The following is a 23,561-nucleotide window of genomic DNA, read 5'->3' as shown; positions in this document are numbered from 1 at the left end:
TCAAACTTGAGCAATCCTGCTCATTTCAGGAAAGCAATTTTAGCACAAAAGTGGCAACAAGAATCTTCTGAGCCTCAATTTCAGCTCAGATAGGACGGCTGGCAGCCTCTGCTCACGGAACTACAAAACCAGGAGACCGGCCACTTCCAGACGGTGTTAGGGGGATTAAGATTACGAAGTACTGTGAAGATGAAAAGGACTAAGTCTCAGTCTTGTATCGTTCGCAGGTAGTTGAACAGTCTCTGTTTCTGTGTCGGCAAACAAGTTTTTACCATTTTATCCATCCAGACACTTCGACAGCAGTCACTGCAGTAGTACCTAAGTGGGTTTTTTTGTTTTTATTTTTGTTTTTTTTTCTTTTTTTTACTAGACAACCTGTTGAAAGACTGCTTGGCATCTTGTCAAAATGGCATGCCACTACATTGTGTTACAGTCTGCCAGAGCCTAAAAATTTAGAAAATGAGATGATTTTTTTCTCCAAAGGATCAATGCCATGCCTCATGACAAGACTGTTGACTTCCTACAGCTGGACAGTAACGCGGTGAGTGAAATGGCTAGAACACTGTGTTCCGCTGCAAACACTCACACACGGAGCTTCTTCAGTGCAACTTTGAAAAATCAGCATGTTTATTCCAAAGCACCACAGATTCCAAACTAAAAGGCAACTTCTTTACCACCCCTCCTTAAAACTAACCCCAGAAAAGAGGGTGTCACATTATATTTGATCCTTATAAAGTCTCCGGTCATCATGGGGTATCTTCCCCTCACTTCGCTCTGAGCAGTACAGAGTACCATTTGGGGAAGGCAAATTTACCCAAAAAAACCTTAATTATTACTAACATTGACCTATTTACCAAGGTTACTGGTAAACGTGAGTTAAAAAGAAAAAGGTAAAAAGTATTCCTGGGGGCAGGATCTCGCAAGTACCATGATGAATGTAAAAACAAGGATTTAAAGTTCACTGTAAAAAGCAATGGAAGTTGTTGCGCTGTGGGGCCGTTAGATCCGTACAGGATGAGCTGGGAACGAGAGAAAAGGAAACAGCTGCCCCAACGTTGGGTGCCTGTGGAATGAACCGGGAGGGCGCTGTCCTCCGTGCGCAGGAGCGCTGCGCCTCGCCGGCTTGCAGGGAGACGAACTGCTCTGCAAACCCAGGTGAGCGGCTGAGTCAGAAAGCTGGTTAAATGGTGGAAACGCTGGTTTAAAATCATAGGAAGAATCTGAATAAAATATTTCTTGGTATGTGTGCATGGAAAAAAGGCAATTAATTTTATGTAATGTGATTTTACATATTTATATGTAAATAAATGAAAATTCTTTTGAGTAGACATGGACCTTCTCATCCTATATCCTTAAAGGTTTACTCATTCAGTTGGCCATGGAACATTTTTTGAATCTTCTCCTTGAAAAATAGTGAACACCTTATGTTTGCTAAAGCATCATAGTTGGATAAAGAAGCAAATTCTAGTCTGTTCCATTATAAGTTTTTTGGTAGAGGAGTATGAATAACAAATTTGAAGGGTTTTCTAAAAGTTTGGTTTTCCAATCATTCTGAAAAACTATCTTCTAAATGAAAAATGGTTAAGGCTCAACATAAGTATTACAACCCATGCATACAGACAGGGCTGGGATGTATAGGGTCAGAAAACAAATTCTTGATCTGCTGTGGGTTTCTTAATTGAGCTCAGCATCTCTCCTGAAAGACGGTGCCTGGGGTCCGTGCATCTCCCCTTCACGGAGGACATGAGAATTAGGTTTTTGTAGCAATAACAAGTTCAAGGAAGGGTCCAGCCACTGTTGCTGCAAAGAGCTGTGCACTGAACAACACTGGCAAGCATCATCCGTGTCCCAGTTGTCCTTGATTTATGTGTTTCTAAGGACAGTTTTTTGGTGGGTGGCGGGCAGGTGCCCCATGGCTACAGAAGAACACCTTCCCCAGGAGTAGAATGTGAGGAATCAATTTCACGCTGATGAGCAGTTTCTAGTTTACAGGATGAGCATACAGTCACATAAACAGTTACCTTGTAGATCCCAAAGAACCCCAGGTCCCTTACGACAGACAGAGCACTGACTCGGGGACCAGTGGTGATTTCCCCAGCCACTTGCAAACGGATCTTGACGATTTCCAAAGGATTTGTGAAAATCACCTGGGAACCTCCTGCCTAAAAAGGAAAAGAATGAAAAAAATTATTATCAAAGAGGGCTAATGGTAAATGTTTCAGGAAGGGATGAGTGATTATCCTCAAGGGAGCTCTGAATATTCTGTCCTCAAGAGACCGTAGTTTCAGTTTTTGTCCCCTCAATTAAAAGTTAGTGATTATGGGTTTGAATAAAAATACAGTCACTGGCTAGGGGCTGTGGGTACACGGGTCCTATCTCCCTAATGCGTGGGTTGAAAAAGGGTAAAGACCAGAGACTTTGCCCAACACGGAGACTTCTGTTGTCTTCACTGAAGTCCACACACTAAAATGGCAAAGATTCCTTGAAGCACAATCAACTGCCACCATGGGTCTGAAAGCCAGAGACACAGGTCTTTATCCAAATAGAGAGACATAGATCTGTCACAATAAGAGGTGGTGGGGAGGACACAGGTTGCCCCACAATGGACTTCAGGATTTTGCCAATGATTCAAACATAGCCAGAAAACATGTAAACATAGGTGAAAGCTACTCTTTTCTTCTCTTAAAAAATCAGACAAGCCCTGGTTGGCATAGCTTGGTTGGGCATTGTTCCGCAAAGCGAAAGGTCGCTGGTTTGATTCCCAGTCAGGGCACATGCCTGGGTTGTGGGCTGGGTGCCTTCTGTTGGGGAGCATAGGAGAGGCAAGCAATCCATGTTTCTCTTCCTTTCTCCCTCCCTTCCCGCTTCTCTAAAATTAATAAAATCTGCCCTGGCTGGTGTGGCTCAGTAGACTGAGCACCGGCCTGCGAACCAAAGGGTTGCTGGTTTAATTCCCAGTCAGGGCACATACCTGGGTTGCAAGCCAGGTCCTCAGTAGGAGGCGCACAAGAGGCAACCACACATTGATGTTTCTCTCCCTCTCTTTCTCCCACCCTTCCCCTCTGTCTAAAAATAAATAAATAAAATCTTTTAAAAAAATAAGGCAAATCATCAAACACAATTTGCTGGAGTTACATATTATTATCTTTTATTTATGTGTTACCTGCATATAGAATTACCCTTTTCATATAAGATAAATGTGAAAGTAGCAAAAATATGTATTAAATCAATTACGGCCCAAACTTTGAACAACGTGTGTTGTTTCATTCCAGTGATGGCTGGGTGCCACACCTCCAAGATCATCAGTGGAAATCTTTAAAGTGCACTATAAGGGAAATTTTAAGCTAGCTATTTTGAAGCTAAGCCTATATTTATCATAAGCAATTACATTCTTTCTTACTGTACTTCAACTTGTTATTCCTTGTCACAAATATATTAAATTTTCACATTGTTTAGACTAAAGTTGAGACACAGTTGAAGTTCAGGATCTTCATTATGCAGCAACTGCACCAAATGAGACCGCGGACACGGTAATGCCACTTTACAGCTTAGAAGATGCCATCACAGTAACAGGCATGATTTGGGTCAGTATCATCTAAAACTATGTCTTGTTACAGGCTTTGATCCTATTAACCAATGCATACACCCTCACCAAATGGACTGTACTAATCAAAGCCAGCTACAAGAATGGTCTTTGAAGTATTGTTTATAATACCTCAAAATAAAAATTAGAAACTATGTAAGTATTTAATGGTAAGGAATGGATTAAAGGAATTTGAGTATGTTTGTGCAATAAAACTCTGTCCCGCCAATAAAAATATTGTGGAAAAGGTTCAATATATGATATGAGGTGAAAACTTTCGTACATTTAAATGCACATACACCTTTTCTCAGCCCTGCCTTATCATGTGGAAGGGATACGCCAGCATAGTGCTTTTGAGGTGACAGATTGTAAATGGTTTATTTCTTTTTCTGCTGTATTTTTATTTCTTCTATATGTATCACATGTTACTTCTATAAGGAAAAATAAATACTTCTGCATAACTTATTTAATATACATAGCAATGTCAACCTCTCCCCAAAAAGAAAAACGTTCATTCATTAACTCTCTAAATCATACTGTTTTCCCATTTGTACCAGCTTAACACCTTAATCAAGATACTCTTATTCTTACAAACAGACTGAGGTTTTTGTTTGCTCCATTAAACATTAAAACTATTTAGAAGGTGCTGGTATTCCCCCGAGTCTACACAGTCGCACAGACTACCTCCGTACTGGCTTCCGCCACGTTTCGCCCATCTTCTTCATCTCCCGTGGGGACCCGAAGGCGGTGGACCAAGCAATCTTGGTGGGAAAACATGGGTTGGATTCATCAAGAGGTTCAAGAAAGGCCCTTCTACAGTGGGAAGGAGGGTGAGGTGACACACCCAGAGGCTTGTGTGTTCTTCCGGTTCACTCGAAGACACCTGCACCCACTCCTCCGGGGCCCACAACAGTGCTTTGTTCCTGCTGCTGCAACCAGCAGGTCAGTGGGAAGAGCGACCCCAGCCTATCTGCAGCCCTTAAGTCCTCTGTGGGTTTGCACCTGCCCCTCTCCCCATGGCGCGGAGGGAGTTAAAGGTGGCAGGAGGAAGAGATGAGATGGGCCTGACCCAGGAACAGTAAAGATTATGCTTGTACTTCTGGACCTGTGCTCTCAAGTGGCAAAAATGAATAAAAATTAAAAACAAAAGATTCGCTGAGCTGGTTAGCCTGAGGCTGATTTTTGAAAGCTCAGAAGTGGGGAAGGCCATGCAGACCAAGGGTTGAATGGAGAGTGGTCAGTGTGCATTGATCTTCCTGAAGAGCAGAACAGGAACGCAATGCATACTCACCAAGCACTGCTACGGCTGTTACGGCGGGTAAGGAGGCAGCTGAGCCTCACAGGTGAAGACTGAGCCTCAGCCCCTATCTGTCAAACTATCTCACTGTTCTTGTGAGGATGGAAGAGATGGTGGCTGTACTGCAGTCAGCAGGGTGCTCAAGACACAGCAGTGACTCCAAATGTGTTGGCTGTGTTTCCTCTAGCTCCTCAACTGATGCTTCTCCCTGGCTGCATGTTGCAGTCGCTTCGGAGATTTAAAAAATCATGACTTCTAGACCCCACTCCAGACAAATTAAATGAGAATTTCTGCATCTTCCCTTTGAAAATGTTTCCTATGTGATTAAATGTACAGTGAGAGTTGAGAAACATTCTAGTTACTACATCATCTCTAGGATCCCTTTCAATTCCTAGGCTGCTTTATTGGCTTATTTAGAGCTATGATTTCAAATTTCAGTCTTCCATGTTCTTTCCCAGAGTAACTTTTATATGTTTTACATGTGCTCTCATAACGAACTTTTTATACATATCCAAGTGGTACCCTTATTAAAAGATATAATTCTTAGGTATAGAATTGATGTCTTTTTCATTTATATCTTTACTAATGCCTGTAAATATTAATATTATACACAATAAGAATTTATATTCACCTCTACAACTCCAAGCCAAATGATAGACACCAATTCTTTTAGCACAACAAAGTGAATTGGAATCACTAAAGATGATACAAAAGTCAAACCCACCCCAGAGAGCTGCAGGAAACAGAAGCAATGGGAAGAAAGAGTGTAGTGATAGCAGGAAAAAATAATGATGTGCTCGTTACCTCTGGTGGGCTCAGAAAGAAAGAACCTACTGACTCAAAGTGGCACATTGCAGGGGTGCCAGAGATGAATGGGTCCTTTGGAGTCAAGCTGGAAGGAAATGAGACTCCAAGGCACCAAGAGGAGATGCTTATCATCACATGCACGGTGTCTGGGCATCACCACGACTTGATCACTGAGCAGCGCAGGGCCTGCTGCTCTGCTGGCTCCTGGTCTATTATCCATTCACAGTACCTACCCAGGTCCCTCCTTTGCAGAGATCAAAGACGGCCGAATCCGAGGACAGGAACACCTATTGTGCACGATGTCTTTGTGTCCCTCATCACTTGAGAGCTCTGGCTGTGTGAAGGTACTGTTTCTGTGTGTGTGTGCAACTCTGTCACAAATCATTTCCCCGTGACTCTCCAGAGTCTGAGGCGAGTAGGACGGGGGAGATTTTCCATACTAGAACTGGCTCTGTGGGGCACAGCGTATTTACTGTGGGGACGCTGACTTCTCTGCAGGTTTCTTGGAAGATTCTTTGTTACTGAAATTTTAGTTACTACCCAGTATCTGGATCCATCTAAAGAGAAATGCACACACCTACCGCAGGCTCATTTCTGCTCCCTAATCATTCATCCATATGTTTATCACCAAATATTTATAAGCGATCATGTTCAAAGTTTGTCCCAGGAATTGCAAGGACGTAAGATGAGTCAGAAGGCATTTTTGTTCTTAAGGAGCTTGAAATGGGAGTAAAAGTAATAAATATTCACTAAGCCTCAATTATAGTCAATCAAGGTATTGCTTTGCATGTTATATATAGATCTTTAGTCCACTCGAGAGGTATTTTTTCCCCGAGATTTTACATAAGAGGAAATTGAGGCACAGAACGATTAAAGCAACCGTTAAGGGTTGAGTTGTGTTCTACCAAAATTTATATATTGAAGTACTGCTCTCAGTACCTCAGAATGTGATTGTATCTGGAGATAGGGCCTTCAAAGCCGTAACTGAGGGAAAATGAAGTCACGTGGTGGGCCCTAAGCCAATGTGACTGGTGTCCTTATAACAAGAGGAAACTAAGATACAGATATATATGTGTACAGAGAAAAGACCATGTCAGGACACAGAGACACGGTGGCCCATCTTCAAGCCAACGAGAGGGGTCTCATAAGAAACCATGCTGACACCTTGACATTAGACTTCCAGCCTCCAGAAACGTGAGAAAATATATTTACGTTGTTTAAGTCCCCCAGTCTGTGGTATTGTGTTATGGCAGCCCTAGCAGACTAACACAGCAACTTCCCAGGTCTACACAGCCAGCAAGCGGAAAGGATTTTTCTACTGAGCCCAATAAATACATGCCTTAGGAAAAGAGAAAATGACACATGAAAAAAGATAATTATAATATACATTAAGAGGTAAGGTATCAGCAAACTGCCATGGCAATTCAAAGGATGGCATGATTTCTGCCGGCTGGGGTAATCTGGGGGGCGGGGAGTAAGACGTAGAATAAGATAACACATCAGTTGGTGACTGAAGTGAGGTCAGGACTTAGGGAACCCAGGCAGGATGGCGGAAAGGCACAGTGGCAAGGGCTTCCCACACGTACTGGTAAACGGACCCAGCACCACATCTGTCCAGTGAAATTCTAATAAGGAGGATAATTATGGTAAGATCCACATTATCATTCACTAGCATTTACTGAGTGCTAGTAATTTACCAGGCATTGTGCTAAGAGCTTTGTAAGAATTTTCTCCTTGGGTCCTCAGATTATCATAAGGTAAGTAGTAATATTATTCCAGGTCTCATAAGCGAACAAACCGAGGCTGAAGTGGGCGAAGGAGGTCACACAGCTGGGAGGGTAGAGCCTGCATTCAAAGCTGCACCTGCTGGTTGCCAGGGCCTGAGACGTACTACTTGTCAGGGCGGTACGGAAGAACTGACCAGGTCATTTGCTTTAGGCGACATGGGAGGGGCATGAGAAAGGATGGCTGAAAATGATGATGGGGGACAAGTCCCACAAGGCCTAGAGCGCTGCCCTGGAGAACAGGGTTGCATCCTGGAGATGGTGCCTTCGACAGTGCCCGCGGTGGGAGCAGAGCTGCTACAGAGTTGAGGAGCCAGAGAGAGTCCTTGTATCTCTATCTCAGAGAGAAGACAAGCCAGCAGAGGGGAGAGTTGATTAGGGAGGGAGAGCCCTGAGGCATGGATGACAATTAAGGTTTTAGCAACTAGGTGAGATAAAAAAAAAAAGACCAGAGGTAGAACAATGACATGGATAATGAGGGAGTGGGTAGGATGAAAAATGGATGCAATAGAGATCAACAGGGCTGGCTGCTGCACACGGGACAAAAGTGGGTAAGGTCAAAGAAAGGGTGAGGCCAGAGTTTTTCATCTCTGTGACAGGGAACTAAAGGGATATGCAACACATCTAAGAAGGCAGTGGAAGGGCCTGTTGGGAGTTAAGGACTGAGACACAGAGGAGGGCGAAATCCCACCCAAGTGCTAGCTGCAGGCAGGAGCTCCTGTGGGGTGGGAGGAAGATGAAGCCCCTGAGAAGTGGTGGGCAACCTCTGCTGCACACCAGTGCGCGGTAGTCCAGGCACGGGAGCCAGGAAGGGGCGCAAGAGAGAAGGCCAACGACGAACCGGCCAGAGCGTCTGCTGACGCAGGGAGATGAGGTCCAGCACACGGGTGACCTCTGTCATGGGAACTGCATGCCAAGGAATGAGAGAGTTTATACAATCTACATATTCAAGGGAAGGGAAAGAAGGAGAATGGTAGTCATTTATGAAAGCAAGCAGGGTAGAATGAACATTTATTTAGGGTTGTAAGGAGCAAAGATCTAGGGCAGAGTGAAAAGATCAAACAGAGCTGACAATAGCTACGTTATGCTTAAGCAAAACATCCCAGTTCCGAGTAGAGGAGGAGGAGGTGTGGAAGGTTGAGTTTTGTGAAGTCTGCAGAGTTGCTTTAACGATACACAGAGCTGTGGGATAATTTTGTTTCAGAGCAAAAACTGAGCACTGGTAGTTGTTCTTACTATTTATGCTTTAAAGACTAAAAAAAGAAAAAGAACCAAATAGATAAGGAGATGTGACTGAAGTTCTGAAACATAAACCAAATCAATGAGAACAAAAGACCCCTCAGAATTAACAGTAAAATTATAGTATTGACCTCCAGAAGTTATGGTGAAGTTAGTCTGATCTGCAACACAGGCAAGGCAAAGTCGTTAAGCCATCTAAAGATGAGCCAGGGCAGTTGCTTACACATTCCATCCTGCAACTCAAAACAAACAGGAAGACACAGCAAGCTGTGTGTGTATAAATACTGCTTAGGGTTGCTTATCTGCACCTGCCTCAGGGCACAGAGCCACAGGCAGCTCCACAGCAGGTCCTCTATTAAGAGCCTACTGTGTGCAAAAGACTGTAGGTGAGGGATAACTAGGGTCAGGGCTAGGTGGGTTTGTACCCAGGCAATTACCAGGTTCTGAACAAGAACACTTCACTCACCCTTTAGTCCTGAATATTAGCATCAGTGTGACAGAACACACACACACACACACACACACACACAGCATTTTTTAAAAAGGATCCTGATAGTCAAAGACATATGTCTTTATAGGAAAAATAGGGAATCGCTATACCAAAATATCTTATACATTAGCTTCTTTTTGGTTAAGTGGCATTAATAAGGAATAACCTAACATAAAACCTATACAATTAAAATGAAGAAAAAAACATATTTTTTAAAAGGAACATGAGTATTTGAATACTAGAGAAACAAGTATTAAACTTAGAGAGATTCAATGTTGTTAAGATGTCGATTTGCCAGTGAATTAACTTAAAATACAAATGTTAAAAAGTGTCATTTTCCTATAAATGAATTATAACAGTCAAATGTTGTAAAGGTGTCAATTTCTCCATAAATTCATTTAAAATTCAAAGCAATCTTCACAAATAAGATTTCAGCAAGGTTTCCCATAGATGTTTGAAGATAGGAACACTCTGCATAAAAAGTCACCTGGCGAATCTTGGCGTCAGTACACATGAACGCACATTTACAGAGTCAGTGACTTCAAACAGTAGTCCAAGACTAGAGAAACTAAAAACGTCGAGCACTGGAGGGTCACTGAGCTCCTGGAAAAGCCACGTGGGGGGCGCTGTTGAGGAGCGCAGTCAATGGCGGAGCAGCCCCGCTTCTGCCTGCAGCCTGGAGTCCCTGCGGCTCCACTGAATACCTGGGAGCATCCTGAGTCGCCGACCAGGGCGCTGGTTTTGATCCATTTCTCCACCAGCCCCAGAGACTACGAAGCAGAATACAGGTAATCCACTTCTAGAACATGTAGTTAACAAGAGGCCCTACACGCTGGAAGCACATAAGAGTCTGAAGGAGTAGCAGAGGGGTCAGGCTAAACCACTGAGAGCAGGCTGGGGCTGGGAGAAAACCCCGAGGGAAGCTGAAGGTTAAAGACCGTGTGGCCTCCTGGTGAAGGGAGGGGCCGCCTGAGGAGGCAGCTCCCCGGGGCTGGTGATTGGAGACTCCTCCCCCCACCCCCATTGTTAAATGAGGCGGCTGGAAGGTAGGCAAAGGCAAACATGGCGAACGCTGGCCCTCATTGGTTGGAAGTCTGGGCACTCCCACTGGTGCACGGTGCGCATGGGATTCTGGGAGGGAACTTCCAAACGGAGCCTGCCGGGAAGCAAAAAGTCGGCTGGTTCTTCCCCCTCCCCTCGCTGGGGTGGGCGTGTCAGCAGCTGCCACAGGTCTTGCCAACAGTGGCCAGTGCAGGCCTGTGAGCTGCAGTAGGAGGAGGGTCTCACGAGTCGCGGTCAGGGGGCACAGACTCGGACAGATGCCTGAAGCTGGACAGCTACTGGAGACCTGCTAAGCCACCTGCGTTTATGATACTTTTGGGTGGGAAAAGAGGTTCCTGGAGCAACCCTGAATTGAGCTGGCAGAAGGTGACAGTGTGACTTTTCTCTGGGTATCTTGGAGGAGACAGGCTTTCAAGCAGAAACTTGCCATTACTTCCAAAGACCTTGGTGATAACAGCACTGTGAACAGATTTTTGTTCTTGTGTTATTTTCAGTTCCTGAACCTATGTAGAAGTTGTAATGACAAGTATTTAAATAGCTATTTTTGTTATCATACTCTGACTTTTTCTTTCCCCTTTTGTTACCCAAGGTATTTTAGACAGGAACTTCCCATTACTTATGATTGTTAAATCAAATATTCCTGTCCTTTCCACAAAACTCTGTCTTTGGAGTTTTGCCCAGTAGGCAGTGAGCAGTAGGACCCTCTACTCCCCGCCCCCTTCACTGGTTGGGTTTGGTATGGTAACAAAAGTACACTGACTGGTACAACAGGAGGCCAAGATTTTGTTGCATAAAATTCAATGGTTGGTAAGGGAACTCTCTCTGACCAGTTTTATAAGGATTTTTTGCAATGTCTTTATTTTTCAACCAATGGCTCCCCAGCAGAGGGAAAGACAACACAGTTGAGGACTCCAGCATTCCTTTCTACCTGCCATTCTGGAAATGATGAAACAAAAATACAGAATTCTGTCCAAAGAAGAGAGGGAATTTGAACCCAAGACTGGCCTGATTCCTAACGCAAGCTCAGAACCATTATGTTGATTTGCTGTGTCAAAAAGGCTGTGCTTTAGAACAGATTTGTTTTCAGTTTTTTCTTTCTTGTTTAAACAGAGTAGCTGCCCGATAAATAAATGATTCATAGATACTACAGTACATCAAGAAATATGAAAAAGAAGTGTTTTACAGTTTTTTATTGGATGCATCAGAGTTTTCTTTGTAGATCAGACAATAAATCATAAGAAAGCCCCGGGCCCTTAGGCAGTTAAATCCCTAAATCATGCCAAGTCCGACTCCTTGAGGGATAGTTTAGACTCAGACATGTGTAACTAGCACATATTTTTAATTTCACTCAAATGGGCTAACAAAATAATTATACTCGTGTGAGTTTTACCTACATATAGCACAGTGGCTCAGGATGAGATCACTTGAGTCACACAGACCTGGATTTTAATTCAGGCTTTATCATTTCCTTATACGTGGATTCTGGCAGTTCCTCAAACTTGCTAAGACTTAGATTTCTCATTTGGACCACAGAGATGACACCAATTTACAAACATACTGTAAAGTGACACAGAGCAATGAGTCAAGAAATGGGGGGCACTGCTGGGAGCCAGTATGGCACCATGGCTGATTGCCTAGGCTTTGGTCAACTTCTTAAGCTACTCCAAGCTGACATCATTTGTAAAATGAGCATGTTGATGATGATGCTCTTCATGTGTTCCACAAATAGGGACTGTGTGTCAACTCTATAGCAGGTGCAAATAGGAACAACGGAGATAGATCCCCACCCACATGGTGCACATACTCTAGCTGTGCTTTGCAGGATTATGACGATTCAATGAGAACATGCCCCTAAAGCGCTGATCCCAGTACCTAACATACTGTAGTGTTCAATCAGTGGTATTGATTACTATTAATAAATGTAGGACAGAACTCTGTTTAGGTGAACCTAACTTACCAAGCTCCTTTAAAGACAGTACAAATGAGTTCTGAAATTTTTCTTTCCCTAGAAATCTGTAAGTTACGAGGAAAGCACAGTTGAACTAAGGATTGGTAGGAAGCAGCTATATCAGATAAAAAAAGGGTGGGGAGAAGAACACACCTGAGTGAGTGATGGATAATATAGTAAAGCTCAACATAATTGGATGGTTTTTAATTTAAATTCATTTAATTTTATTTCATTAGATGTAAGTGGGCAGTCAATAAATTGTGGGCATTTTAAATTTTGAAACACTTTTGATATTGAGAAATGGTTAATCATGCCCTGCTGTAGGAGCTGGTAAAAATGGTAATGTCTGGAAAGGTAACCAGCTTAGTTCACCACATCATGTTTGTGGGACTGGTCTCTACTTTCCATTCAGGTATGGGCTGCCCCCAACACTGGTGAATCACTTTGAAAATGTGAACCCCTCTCACAAAGGGGACTGAGATGGAGACTAAATTGTGTGTAGTATAAAAGGTTCCCCAGTGCTGAAAATGACAGTGCACATTCTTCTGACCAAGTAACACCACTGCTAGAAGTGAAGGCAACACAATTACCCGCAATGGTCAAGGGCAACTTCTAATTTGGGGGGCTTTTAGAGCTATCCCAAGTGGATGCTGGATGCCTCATCCTGCTACCAATCCAAGTGAAAGTCCCCATCCCCATATGACAGTTTGAGCTGCTGTGATTCCCATCTAGAGTTCATGACCTTCCTAAGTTCACCTGGGTATCCCGGAGGGCTGAGAGCAACCCGAAAGGAAAATGGGACTGCAGAAGCTGCAACCGTGTCAGCAGGAAACTGAAGCACCAGGCTTCAAATGAACAGGGGTCTCCTGATGCAAAGCATCATTCTTTCCAAATGCTCCGACCTTTCATGTGATAGTCTTCTTGGCCAGAAGTAAAAACAGAGGTTTTTTCCTTCCAACACTACCTCTCTGAAACAGACCAGACAGTCTGCAAAGAGCGTGAAGTGGGCTCCAATGACAGCTTTTGCTCAGTGTCCAGATGTATCTGTGAGCTTGCTTTCTTCTCTTTTTCGACATTTTGCCAGCCCAATTCCTCTTGCCACGGTACAGAATGATTTACTTCACTGTTAACACTTCTCTGAATGGGTAACTTTATTGTGGGGAGTGATGTGTCAATTTCTCTTTTAAAAACAAGAATTTCAAGAAATCAAAGATTTAGAAAGGCAACATCACCCTGATACACGGCCCAGTTTCCCCACTCCAAGAACAGTGACCTTCACGACTATGACCCTGACATACGTTAGGTTCGATAACTGTGAGAAAGCACCTTTTAAAGTTCTATGTGCCTTAAAAATGACTTGCCAAGGCTGACTGCTCATTATTATAACCATAGAAAATGTCAGCATAAAATATTATTTAAATACATTGCCAAAACGATCAGTTTAGGAACCCCGGTTCATACTTCCCCATAAACCATTTTCTCCCACCTGTTGGGAACTAAACAAGCATTTCTCTAATGCTTCGTTACTAACCAAGACAGCGTCCCCAAACATTCTTTCTCAGGCCCTGAGAAGTCGAGTCAAAACCCCACACCAGATGAAAAAGCATGCTTTCTTAGGGTATCCCCACCCCCAAACCACTCTAGGTAGGCAAGTATTGAGAATACGCAGAGAATATTCACAGTCTTGCATTTAAAAAGATCAATTTTTTCATCAATCGGCTGTCCACAGAAAAGAGCAGTATTTTTTAACATAGTATAATTCCTGCTATATATTAAACTAAAAGCATTAACTGTAATTTAATCACCTCCCTTTAATTTGAATTCACATGGTAGATTACTTATAGCTACTTAAAAAATTAAGTGGCAAAATCTATATGAAGAATATGTATCTTGATATTTTAATTATGCTCAATTGAGTATACTTAAAGTGCTTTTCATAAACGACACGTGCTAAGAATATCTAATTGCGCGCTGACATTCTAAAATGTGTGCTTACCTGTGTCAAAAATAGATTAATGTGAAGTTATGGAATACGACTTTTTTAAAAACTAAAACCCAAATACATTATTTTGATTATTTGGATACAAGTAAAACTGTAACTACCACAAAGGTCTACAACAGTAAATGTCTAATGGTTTTCATTACATATAAAATAAACACTCAAGTGATGACAGTATTTGATTTTTTAATAAATTGGAAAATAAAGATTTCTTAAGATATCTAAGCTTCAGCATGTTTTCCACTTACTCTCCTAGTAACTCAATGTTAAATGAAGACATGAAAATAATTTGTATATAGTACAGGTATCATATATAAAGATCACAGGCACCAAACAGGTACTCAGCAAATAGCGGTAGATACACTAAATGAAATTCAGTGCCCAACAGCAGGCGACTGATGTTCCTAAGCACTGAAGACAGGCACAAAGCAGCCTCCAGGGAAGCTGGCAAATGCGGGGGCGAGGAGGGGGGTGCGGCACGAGGCACAGAGGCCACTCACTCCGTCCATTTTGATGGTAAGTGTCAGACCTGGCACCCTCACCAGAGTGGCTGTCCGGCTGCTGGGACCAGGAGTGAGTCCACACTGCAAGGTGAGGAAAAAACCTTTATCTTTACCCCTAGTGTTAGGGGCTGTGAATTGTGTCCCTCTAAAATTTCTGTGTTGAAGTTCTAACTTTCTCTCTCAGAGTGTGACTGTATTTGGAGGTAGGACCTTTAATTTAGGTGAAAGGAGATCGTAAGGGTGGGCCCTAATCTGACCTGACCAGAGTCCTTGGAAGAGGAGGAGAGACACGCACGGATCGGGGGTGACCAGGTGAGGGCAGAGGGGCAATGGCCATCTGCAAGCAAGGCAGAGAGGTTCAGAAGAAAACCAATTCTGCAGACACCTTGATCTTGGACTTCTAACTTCCCTAAGTGTGAGAAAATGAATTTCTGCTGTTTAAGCCACATAGTCTGTGGTATTTTGTTATGGCAGCTCTAGAAACTAACATATACCTAGTTATGCTGTGACTAAATGTACATCTCTAAACATAAAATACAGGATTTTCTCCTATGATACATAAATTAAGCTCTTAAAAGAAAAACCTGTAATTACATTTTAAAGAACTTTGAAAAGACAGCAGATTCTCATTATTTGTTTTTGAGACAGATACCGAATTGAAGTTTTCTCAACTGCATGGTAAGGCAGAAAAAGGCTATATTGTTTACATGTTTTACAAATATTAGGTTTCGCATTTTCAACTTCATAGGGCAGCAATTTTCAACCTTTTCATCTCATGGCACACATAAACTAATTACTAAAATTCTGCAGCACTCCAAAAAATGTTTTGTTTTGTTTTTTTTTTTTTTTTTTTTTTGCTGATCTGACACAAAAAATAGGTATAATTTTGACTCACTCACCATGGACAGTTATTGTTGTGTTGGCTGTTGTTATTTTTTTATTTGACAGTCTAAGTGAAAAGAGGCCAGTGCCCCTGACTAAATAGTCAGGTATTGTATGTTTTAAAAGTGCTCGCGGCACACTACTGTGCCTGCCGCGGCCCACCAGTTAAAAATCGCCGTCATAGCGTTTTAATGGGCATATGGTGCTTGGCCAAGAAACCAAAGTAGAATCTGTTTGACTGACATTAAAAAGCAATTAAGTTACAGACCTGTCAAATATGTCCGCATTTGGGCCCTGCCTGTTATACATGTCTATTTTGACTACTACACCAGAATCATTTAATGATTTACAGACCTTCGATGTCTAAAGTACCTTAACTGTATGAAAGTGGCGACCCAATCTTTCTTCATATTTTCATATCATAACAAACCCGTCCTCTCTTTATTAGAAAACCAGAAGGATGGCCCAACATTTGAACTGGGTTAAGTCAAACAACTCTGAGACTTTCCCCAAAGAGGGAACAAGAGGAAAACAGAAAAGAGGCATCTGGCTGGCTTAGTGTCCATCACAAGTTGAACTTCCCCCTAATAAGATGACCTTGCTGAGCCACCGAAGGCAGCCCGTAGACAGGCAGGCCACGCCTACCGTCTAGAATGCACCAATGGTTCACTCTTGGTACAAGGATGTTTATAAAACTTGATGCGACTGATAATTAGATGTTCATTAAACTAAAAATGAATTATAAAGATGCAAAGATTAAAAAAATAACCTTATTTCCACAGCATCAGCATAGTACATAATAAATCTTGGCTACTTTGACACACTACCCAGGAGCAACTTGACAGAAATTCAACTCAATGACTGAGCCTCATGTCCTACAATATTTATAACTAGGAAATGTGCACAGGGACTTGCACAGAGAAACAAAAACTCTGCCTCAAGAAAACCCCACTGGGAGTCCACATGCCCACAGAAAACCCTGGGAAGAGAAAGAGCACAAAAGTAGGAACTAAATCCATTTCGGACAGTCTGACTTACCGGCTCTAAAAGTTCAAAGGCATTTATAGATGATTAAAACAAACGGATTTGTTACGAAGGGTTAGTAATGCCTAGGTGGGGCACGACTCAAGGCTGCTGTATGGCCTGGCACCTAAAGACGAGGCTCGCCAATGCCATGTCCTCTCTCGATAGTTAAATGAAAGACAAAACTGAGCAACTTGAGCTAATTAGCTGGGGCTGAAGATGAAAAGAAGCTGGAGATCATACTGGAGGGAGACAAGCCAGATGACCAGCAAGAACACAAAGGTAATTCTTGAGGAAGCTGACACCACGAGGAAAAGAAGAAACGGATCGGCAGAGAAAGAAGGTGCACAGAACACTGCCACCACCACACGCCGGCAGGGACATTGAGCAAGGACTCTCATTCGTTGCTGACGGGAATGCAAAACGGTAAAGCCACTTTGGAAGACAGTTTGTAGGTTTATAGTAAAGCTAAACATACTTTTACCAATAGTATTGAACAATTATAGTCCTTGGTATTTACCCAAAGGATTTGAAAACTTATTTTTCCACAAGAACCTGCACAAGGATGTTTACAGCAACTTTATTTATAATTGCCAAAACTTGGAAGAAAGCAAGATGTCCTTCAATAGGTGAATGGATAAACTGTGGTACCTCCAGACAAAGGAATATTTTTGAGCACTAGTAAGTCAATTATCAAGTCTCGAAAAAACACAGAAAATTGTTTAGTGCATTGAAGTGAAAAGAAGTCAACCTGGAAAGAGGATATACTATACGATTCCAACTATAGGACATCCTGGAAAAGGCACAAAACTATGAGGAGGGCAAAAATATCAGTGGTTGCCAGGGTGGGACGGATGGGGAGATGAATAGGCAGAGGATTTTCTGGGCAGTGAAAATAATCTGTATGATATTATCATGAAAGATATATGTTTTTACACCTTTGTCCAAACCCCAAGAATGTACCAAGAGTGAACCCTAAGGTAAATTATGGATGTGGAGTGATTGCAATGTGTCAGTGGAGGTCCATCAGTTGTAATAAATGCGCCACTCTGGTGGGGGATGAGGATAATGGGGGAGGCCATGCAGGTGTAGGGGCAGAAGGTCTATGAGAAATCTCTGAATTTTCTAATTTTGTGAACCTAAAACTGCAAAAAAAAATAAAGTCTAAAAATAAATATGCAGAGAGATGATGCACAGTCTCTGTGAGAATGACCAAGAAGGCTAAGAGGAGGAAATGGAGAAATCAGCCAATTCCCAGAGCTGCCTCAATTGTCAAGGGCCTTTGATTTCATTTCAGATACACCCCTCAGGTAAACTTTCACTCAGTTACTGTATTTTAGTGAGTTTCTGCTCCCTGCAACCAAGAGCAATCTGGAGCAGGAATGCGTTCTAGAACCAGAAGTAGATCCTCAGAGAAGACATGGGATTAAGTAGCAAATGTTCATAAAGTGGAGGGCAATAAGGATGTTCTTATCCTACAACACTGCTTACTGATCCTTCCAGTAGTAGATTCTTTGCTATTATTCTTATTGGGAGGTAGAATAGAATTCTCTCTTTTTGAATCTATGCTGGTGTAGGTTGTTTATTTGACCAAGAGAATCCAGCAGAAGTGACATTCAAGGTTAGATCATAGGAAGCAACATTCAAGGTTAGATCAAAGTCTTGCAGCTTTTGCCCAGAAGTCTTAGAATGTCTGCTTTTGGGAAGCTCCTTCTCTGGATGGAGCTGCCAAGGTTTGAAAAGCCCAAGGTACAGAGATGCCATAGCAGGTGACCAGGACAACAGCCCCGGCTGCTCCTAGCCAGCAGCAAGCATCACCACCAGCCACAGATGTGAGCCGTCTTAGACATGCATCTCAGTTAAGCCTTTAGGATTCCAGTCCAGCTGCTATTTACCTATAACAATACAGGGACCACAAGTAAGAAATACCCAGCTCAACCCAGTCAACCTATAGAACCATGAGAGAATAATAATAAATTGTGGTTTGAATTCACTAAGTTTTAGGATGACTTGTTATATAACAATAGATGACCAGAACACCTCTCCTCTTCAATGATGGAGAAACACTGCTAAAATCATTCCCATTAGGAAGGAGGGAAGGAGGAGAGGCAGTAAGACAGAGTAGGGAGGGTTATAATTTTAAATTTACTCAGTATGGGACATGAGTTTAAATGGTAAGGCTGAAGAAATGACTGAAGTCTAGGAAAGAAACCTCAAGTTACAAAAGCTTGGTTAAATAAATACACGGTTCCAACTATATCTATGTAAAATCCTATAAACATACACATCTATATCTGACATGCTCACTGTATGCCACACTGCAACATCTGAAAATAATATTCCCAATTACTATTGTTTTCTGACAAGCAAAGCATAAGCTGCACTAATGGGAAAAACGCAAAGGCATCAATGTGGGAATCCTCTGGGTTGTTCCTACCGCACTGGGTCAGAATGAAGCATCTAAAAGGAAACATTTATATGGCTTAGGGATATACTCAAATGTAGAAAAAAAAGCGTCAAGACGTGCATGGAAAAGGGAAACACCAATTTCAGGGTAGGGTTACCCCTTGGGAGATGAGCGGGGGAAGCTACTGGGACAGGTACCCGAGGAGCTCCAGCCGCTTTTGTCAGGTTTGATGTCCTAAGTTAAGCGGTGTGCCTATATGGACACCTGTATCTTTTTGTTTTTCAAAATTATAAAGGTTAACTGGAACTAAATGTGATGCAAAATAACACACATAGTAAAACATGGTATCTTGCCTTAAAAATGATATCTGACACGTGCCGTATGAACAGGCACAAAACAGCATGCACGTGGGCAAAACCATCATGATGAAATACAGGCAACAACAACAGAGGCAACCTTACGTGCCGGGGACAGCAGTTAACATTACCCTTCATGCTGTGTCTTTCCCGATGGTGACATTCTCACCGATCCCTTTCAGCACCAGTGACAAGAGCATACCAATTATTTTTCCCACTTAAAATGAATATGAACTCCCATAAGCATTAGGTATATTTATGTATATACACACACAAAAATATGCATGCATGTGTGTGCATTTCAATGCAAAAATACAGTGGGCCTATTATGAAGGACTACTGTTCAAAAAACATGTTCATGTATTTTTCCAAAAATTATTACAGAATACTATTTTTATTGGTATGCAAATAATTTTTAATAATATGAGCTTTATAAGACCCAGGTTTATATTTTTTGACATTTGTTTTTCTGGTGAATGTTATTTCTTTTTATTTCAATCAATGTGACTTTGCATGCGAAATAATTGATCACCTTTTTTTTTTAAAGAGTTTATTTATTTATCTTTAGAAAGAGGGGATGGGAAGGAGAGAGGGAGAGAAATATCATTGTGTCGTTGCCTCTTGTGCACCCCCCTCTGGGGACCTGGCCTGCGACCCAGGCATGTGCCCTAACTGGGAATCGAACCTGCAACCCTTTTGTTTGCAGGCCGGCGCTCAATCCACTAAGCCACACCAGCCAGGGCTGATCATCATTTTAATATCTTCCTTGAAATAAGTCATGGTGTCATTTATGTTTCCCTATCTGATGATCTTAAGGTCAAAAGATCACAAACTAAAGATTCCAGTCCCCTTGAGATTTCAACCTGCCATTCCACTAGATGCACAGTACAGTCGATACACACTTATTTTATTGAATTAGGGACTGCAACCTACAGCCCATGTGGTATTATAAGTTATTTTTTTCTTAAAGTAACAGCAACACGGCAATAACAATGTACTCAGAGATAGTGTGAGTTCTCAAAGTCACTGGGAACCTAATTGGAAATGGGCAGTGGTGACAGGCCCTCTCTCCTCTGCCGCATTTACTGAGAGCCTCTGTCATCACTGACAGTGGTCACCAGTCACGGCTCCCTACAGGGGCTGAGCTCCGGACCCAAGAAGGGGAAGGATGGAAAGAAACTGAAGGTATGTATTATTTTGCACAGAGATACCTAAGGGTTCACATCTGTGTCAAAACCCCTACAGCTGCTAGCCTAATTTAGAAAACAGAAAACACACTTATGGAAAAAAACACACATCACAAGAACCTTTCAGACTTAAGAATTTGTAAGCTCTAGTTTCAGCATTTAGTTTCATTTTGAACTATGCTGAATATATCACTACGAGTGTGAATCTATAAACTGAAGTCAAATTTTTCACAGTGCTCTAAATTAAAACTAAATATGCAAAAGATGAATTTAAAAAGATTCACCCTTTTCTATATCAGTAAAAATATTTTTAATCACTTCAGTTATGTATAGTGTTATATAAAAAAATAAATGAACAGAAATAATTTTACTCCTTTTCCTCCAAAATCTCCCTCCAAATTTACTATCATTTTTGTTGTTTGTCTAAAAAACTATAAAATAAAACATTATATTATTATACTATTAGTTGAGCTAAGTGCTTGCTATAAAGGTTATGAGACAAAGACCTCCCTGCATATTTTCCGTTTTTGCAGAAAACAGATTATAAAACAGAAAAGGCCTTCTTCAAAGAAACGAGCAGCTTTGATTACAAGTGCAAAAGTCAGCCAAGTGTACTAATTCTCAGTAATAATGAAGCAAGGTGACCTCCCCAGGCACTTAAAAGTCAACGCCTGGAAATGCTTGGGTGAACTAAGAAGGGGCACTGCTCATGTGACACAACTTTCCAAAACCCTTTGTATTCCCGACTGGACACACAAGGCTGTGGACGCATGAGGACTTTCTAAGGAGTGTGACTGGCTCGGACGATCAGGGAGACTCTGCCGAACCAGCCTGGAGAGACGCTGCTGCTATTAAAAAAACCACAATGAAAATGGACTCTTCCTTCCCACTCCTCAGAGATCTAGGTAGGGGCTGGGATTGTTTGCTACCTACAGGATTGCTTACCTGGAAAATAAACTCTTACTTCTTAAAGCCATGACTGAAAAAAAAAATTAAAAGGCAAAACAGGAGACTTGAAACACTGAGGACCACTGTCTCCCAGTGTTCGAGATGAAGGACGGCAAACCTCATTTCACAGATATTTTAAGTAGCTGTAAAGCCCAAGTGGCTCCAATTTTAAGCCTGTGTTTAGATCGAGTTTGAAAAAGGGCTGCACCTCTTTACAGTGACGAGGCACCACTTCTGATGCCAGTCTGGGCTTTGTGTTTGAAACGGGCGACCGCATAGGAGAAAACAAGACCACCTAGGGTAGGCGATACGTGCCACGACTGATCTCCTTGGCACCCGGGCCCATGCGCAGGCAAAATGCTTTCATTAAGAAGAAAATAAACCTCTAGATTATTGCCAAAATCTTGAGCAGTATCACATAATTAATTTCACATTTTAAATTCTTATTGAAATATATAATCATGCATTTTCAGCAGGTTTAAAACCTGACGTAAAAACAAAACAAAAAAACAACCCACTTGACCTACTGCAATGCCCTGCTCTCCCAGGCCTCTTGGAACAGCCCGCAGGCCAGGCTAGATAAAACCTATGGATATGCCGGTTTAAAGTTAGAAAATCTAGTAACTCAGGTGGAAATCGTAGTTGTTCTAAATGAGGAACAGTTTTTGTAACTCCTAATGTTCTTTTTTATTATTATTGTGTGTGCGCCCTTTTATTTTGGGCATTAAAGGCTGCCTTTTTCATCCTGAATGCTCCTAAAGTTACAGGACGAGGGGACCCTACCTGGCTGTCTATGACAGGTCAGTGATCAAACAGAGAGGTGGGCAGTGGCCCGGTCCCACCCAGCTCCTAAGAATTACCAGGGCCAGGACTTCTTAGCTCCTGCTATGTTCACGGGACCCCATTCAATGCTAGACAGGACAACAGGCCCTTTCCAAGCAAAGGTTTAATATTCCCAGGTGTTTGTCCAGCTTCTAATCTCAATGAGTCTCAAGGAAAGATTATTTTATAAATACTGTTGCCTGAACAGAGCAGACTAATTAAAAAATAAAAGTGACCTCATTTTTCTTATAAAAACCATAGGTTTAGATGAAAAATATACCAATATTGTATTGCCCTAGTGATCAAAGCCTGTTTATTTAACCGACCTTATCTGGAAATAGCACCATTCTTTGTATGAAAGTTCAGTTTACTCAGAGTGTTTACATTCACATGAGCAAACCTGTACATAAGGTAAAACAAGACGTATTTTGCTGAGCTGAAGAACAAGATGCAGGTTGTTCATCCACATAGAGAAATCCTCATTCCAAGCATTGCTGACAATGCAGAGCACACCCAGCCAGCGATTTCCCAGGGTCCTCCCTGCAGAGGCACTGGGAGGCTTGAAGAGCTGCCGGCACTTAGCAGGTAAAGCAAAGCAGAGAGCCACGGCTGCTGACTTCAGACTACTCGTCGTCGGGCCCGACCCAGCAGAGAGCGCCATGAGGAAACAATGAACTAAAGCTTAACTTTAAAAAAGGTTAGCAAAGATTTTTCAAAGGCCAAACATGTCTGCCCCAAATGACTTCTATTGCAGCACCAACCGCGAGCAATGCCAAATTCAACAGGCATGGTTAACAGGCAATAAGATCGGAAACATTTACCCTTCCACCTCAGGGATGGCTTGCTTGCTAGGAAAAGGCGAGGTGCCCTAGGAGACTCTGCCTTGCACAGGATCTGTGGTTGAACAGAAGCCTTAGTCTGCACTCATTCACCACGGTGGCGATGTGCATGTGAAGCAAATATTTCAATGGAGAGATCCGCAAAAGGTACTTACGCAGCCTCCGGCAAGAATTTCTGCTGCGAGTGGGACCGAACCATCTTTGTGCATAAATTTATCCCTCACAAAATCATTCACCTTGAAGAAAAATATTTACAGAAGCTGATGAAAAATATAAAGAAAGTCATTAAACACATATAAGTATACATCAGTAAATATGTTATTTTTTTCTGTCACTTTATTAAAGTAATCACAAACTAAATAAATTAAAGATCTTAGAAGTGCTC

The 23,561-nt window shown here is 42.1% G+C and overlaps 1 protein-coding gene and 1 long non-coding RNA gene across 4 annotated transcripts in view; one reads left to right on the top strand and one right to left on the bottom strand.

The window, feature by feature from the left end:
• The window catches only part of SLC25A13 (solute carrier family 25 member 13), a 171,388-nt gene that overhangs the window by 22,776 nt on the left and 125,051 nt on the right, over window positions 1–23,561 (bottom strand). For all 3 annotated transcript variants that reach the window (XM_028525571.2, XM_028525570.2, XM_036010589.1), the window contains 2 exons: window positions 23,332–23,412; window positions 2,022–2,162 (listed from right to left, as the gene is read on the bottom strand). In XM_028525571.2, coding sequence (XP_028381372.1) covers window positions 2,022–2,162; window positions 23,332–23,412 — 222 coding nt within the window. The remainder of the gene's footprint in view (window positions 1–2,021; window positions 2,163–23,331; window positions 23,413–23,561) is intronic.
• Window positions 1,522–13,909, top strand: LOC118497066. The gene is made up of 3 exons (XR_004899617.1): window positions 1,522–1,532; window positions 7,955–7,957; window positions 13,188–13,909. It is a non-coding gene; the product is annotated as an uncharacterized LOC118497066 (long non-coding RNA).

Source organism: Phyllostomus discolor, chromosome 10, assembly GCF_004126475.2.
Source record: "Phyllostomus discolor isolate MPI-MPIP mPhyDis1 chromosome 10, mPhyDis1.pri.v3, whole genome shotgun sequence".
Classification (NCBI taxonomy): Eukaryota; Metazoa; Chordata; class Mammalia; order Chiroptera; family Phyllostomidae; genus Phyllostomus; species Phyllostomus discolor.
Note: the sequence above shows the minus strand (reverse complement) of the source record. Positions and strands in the feature narration are given on the sequence as shown.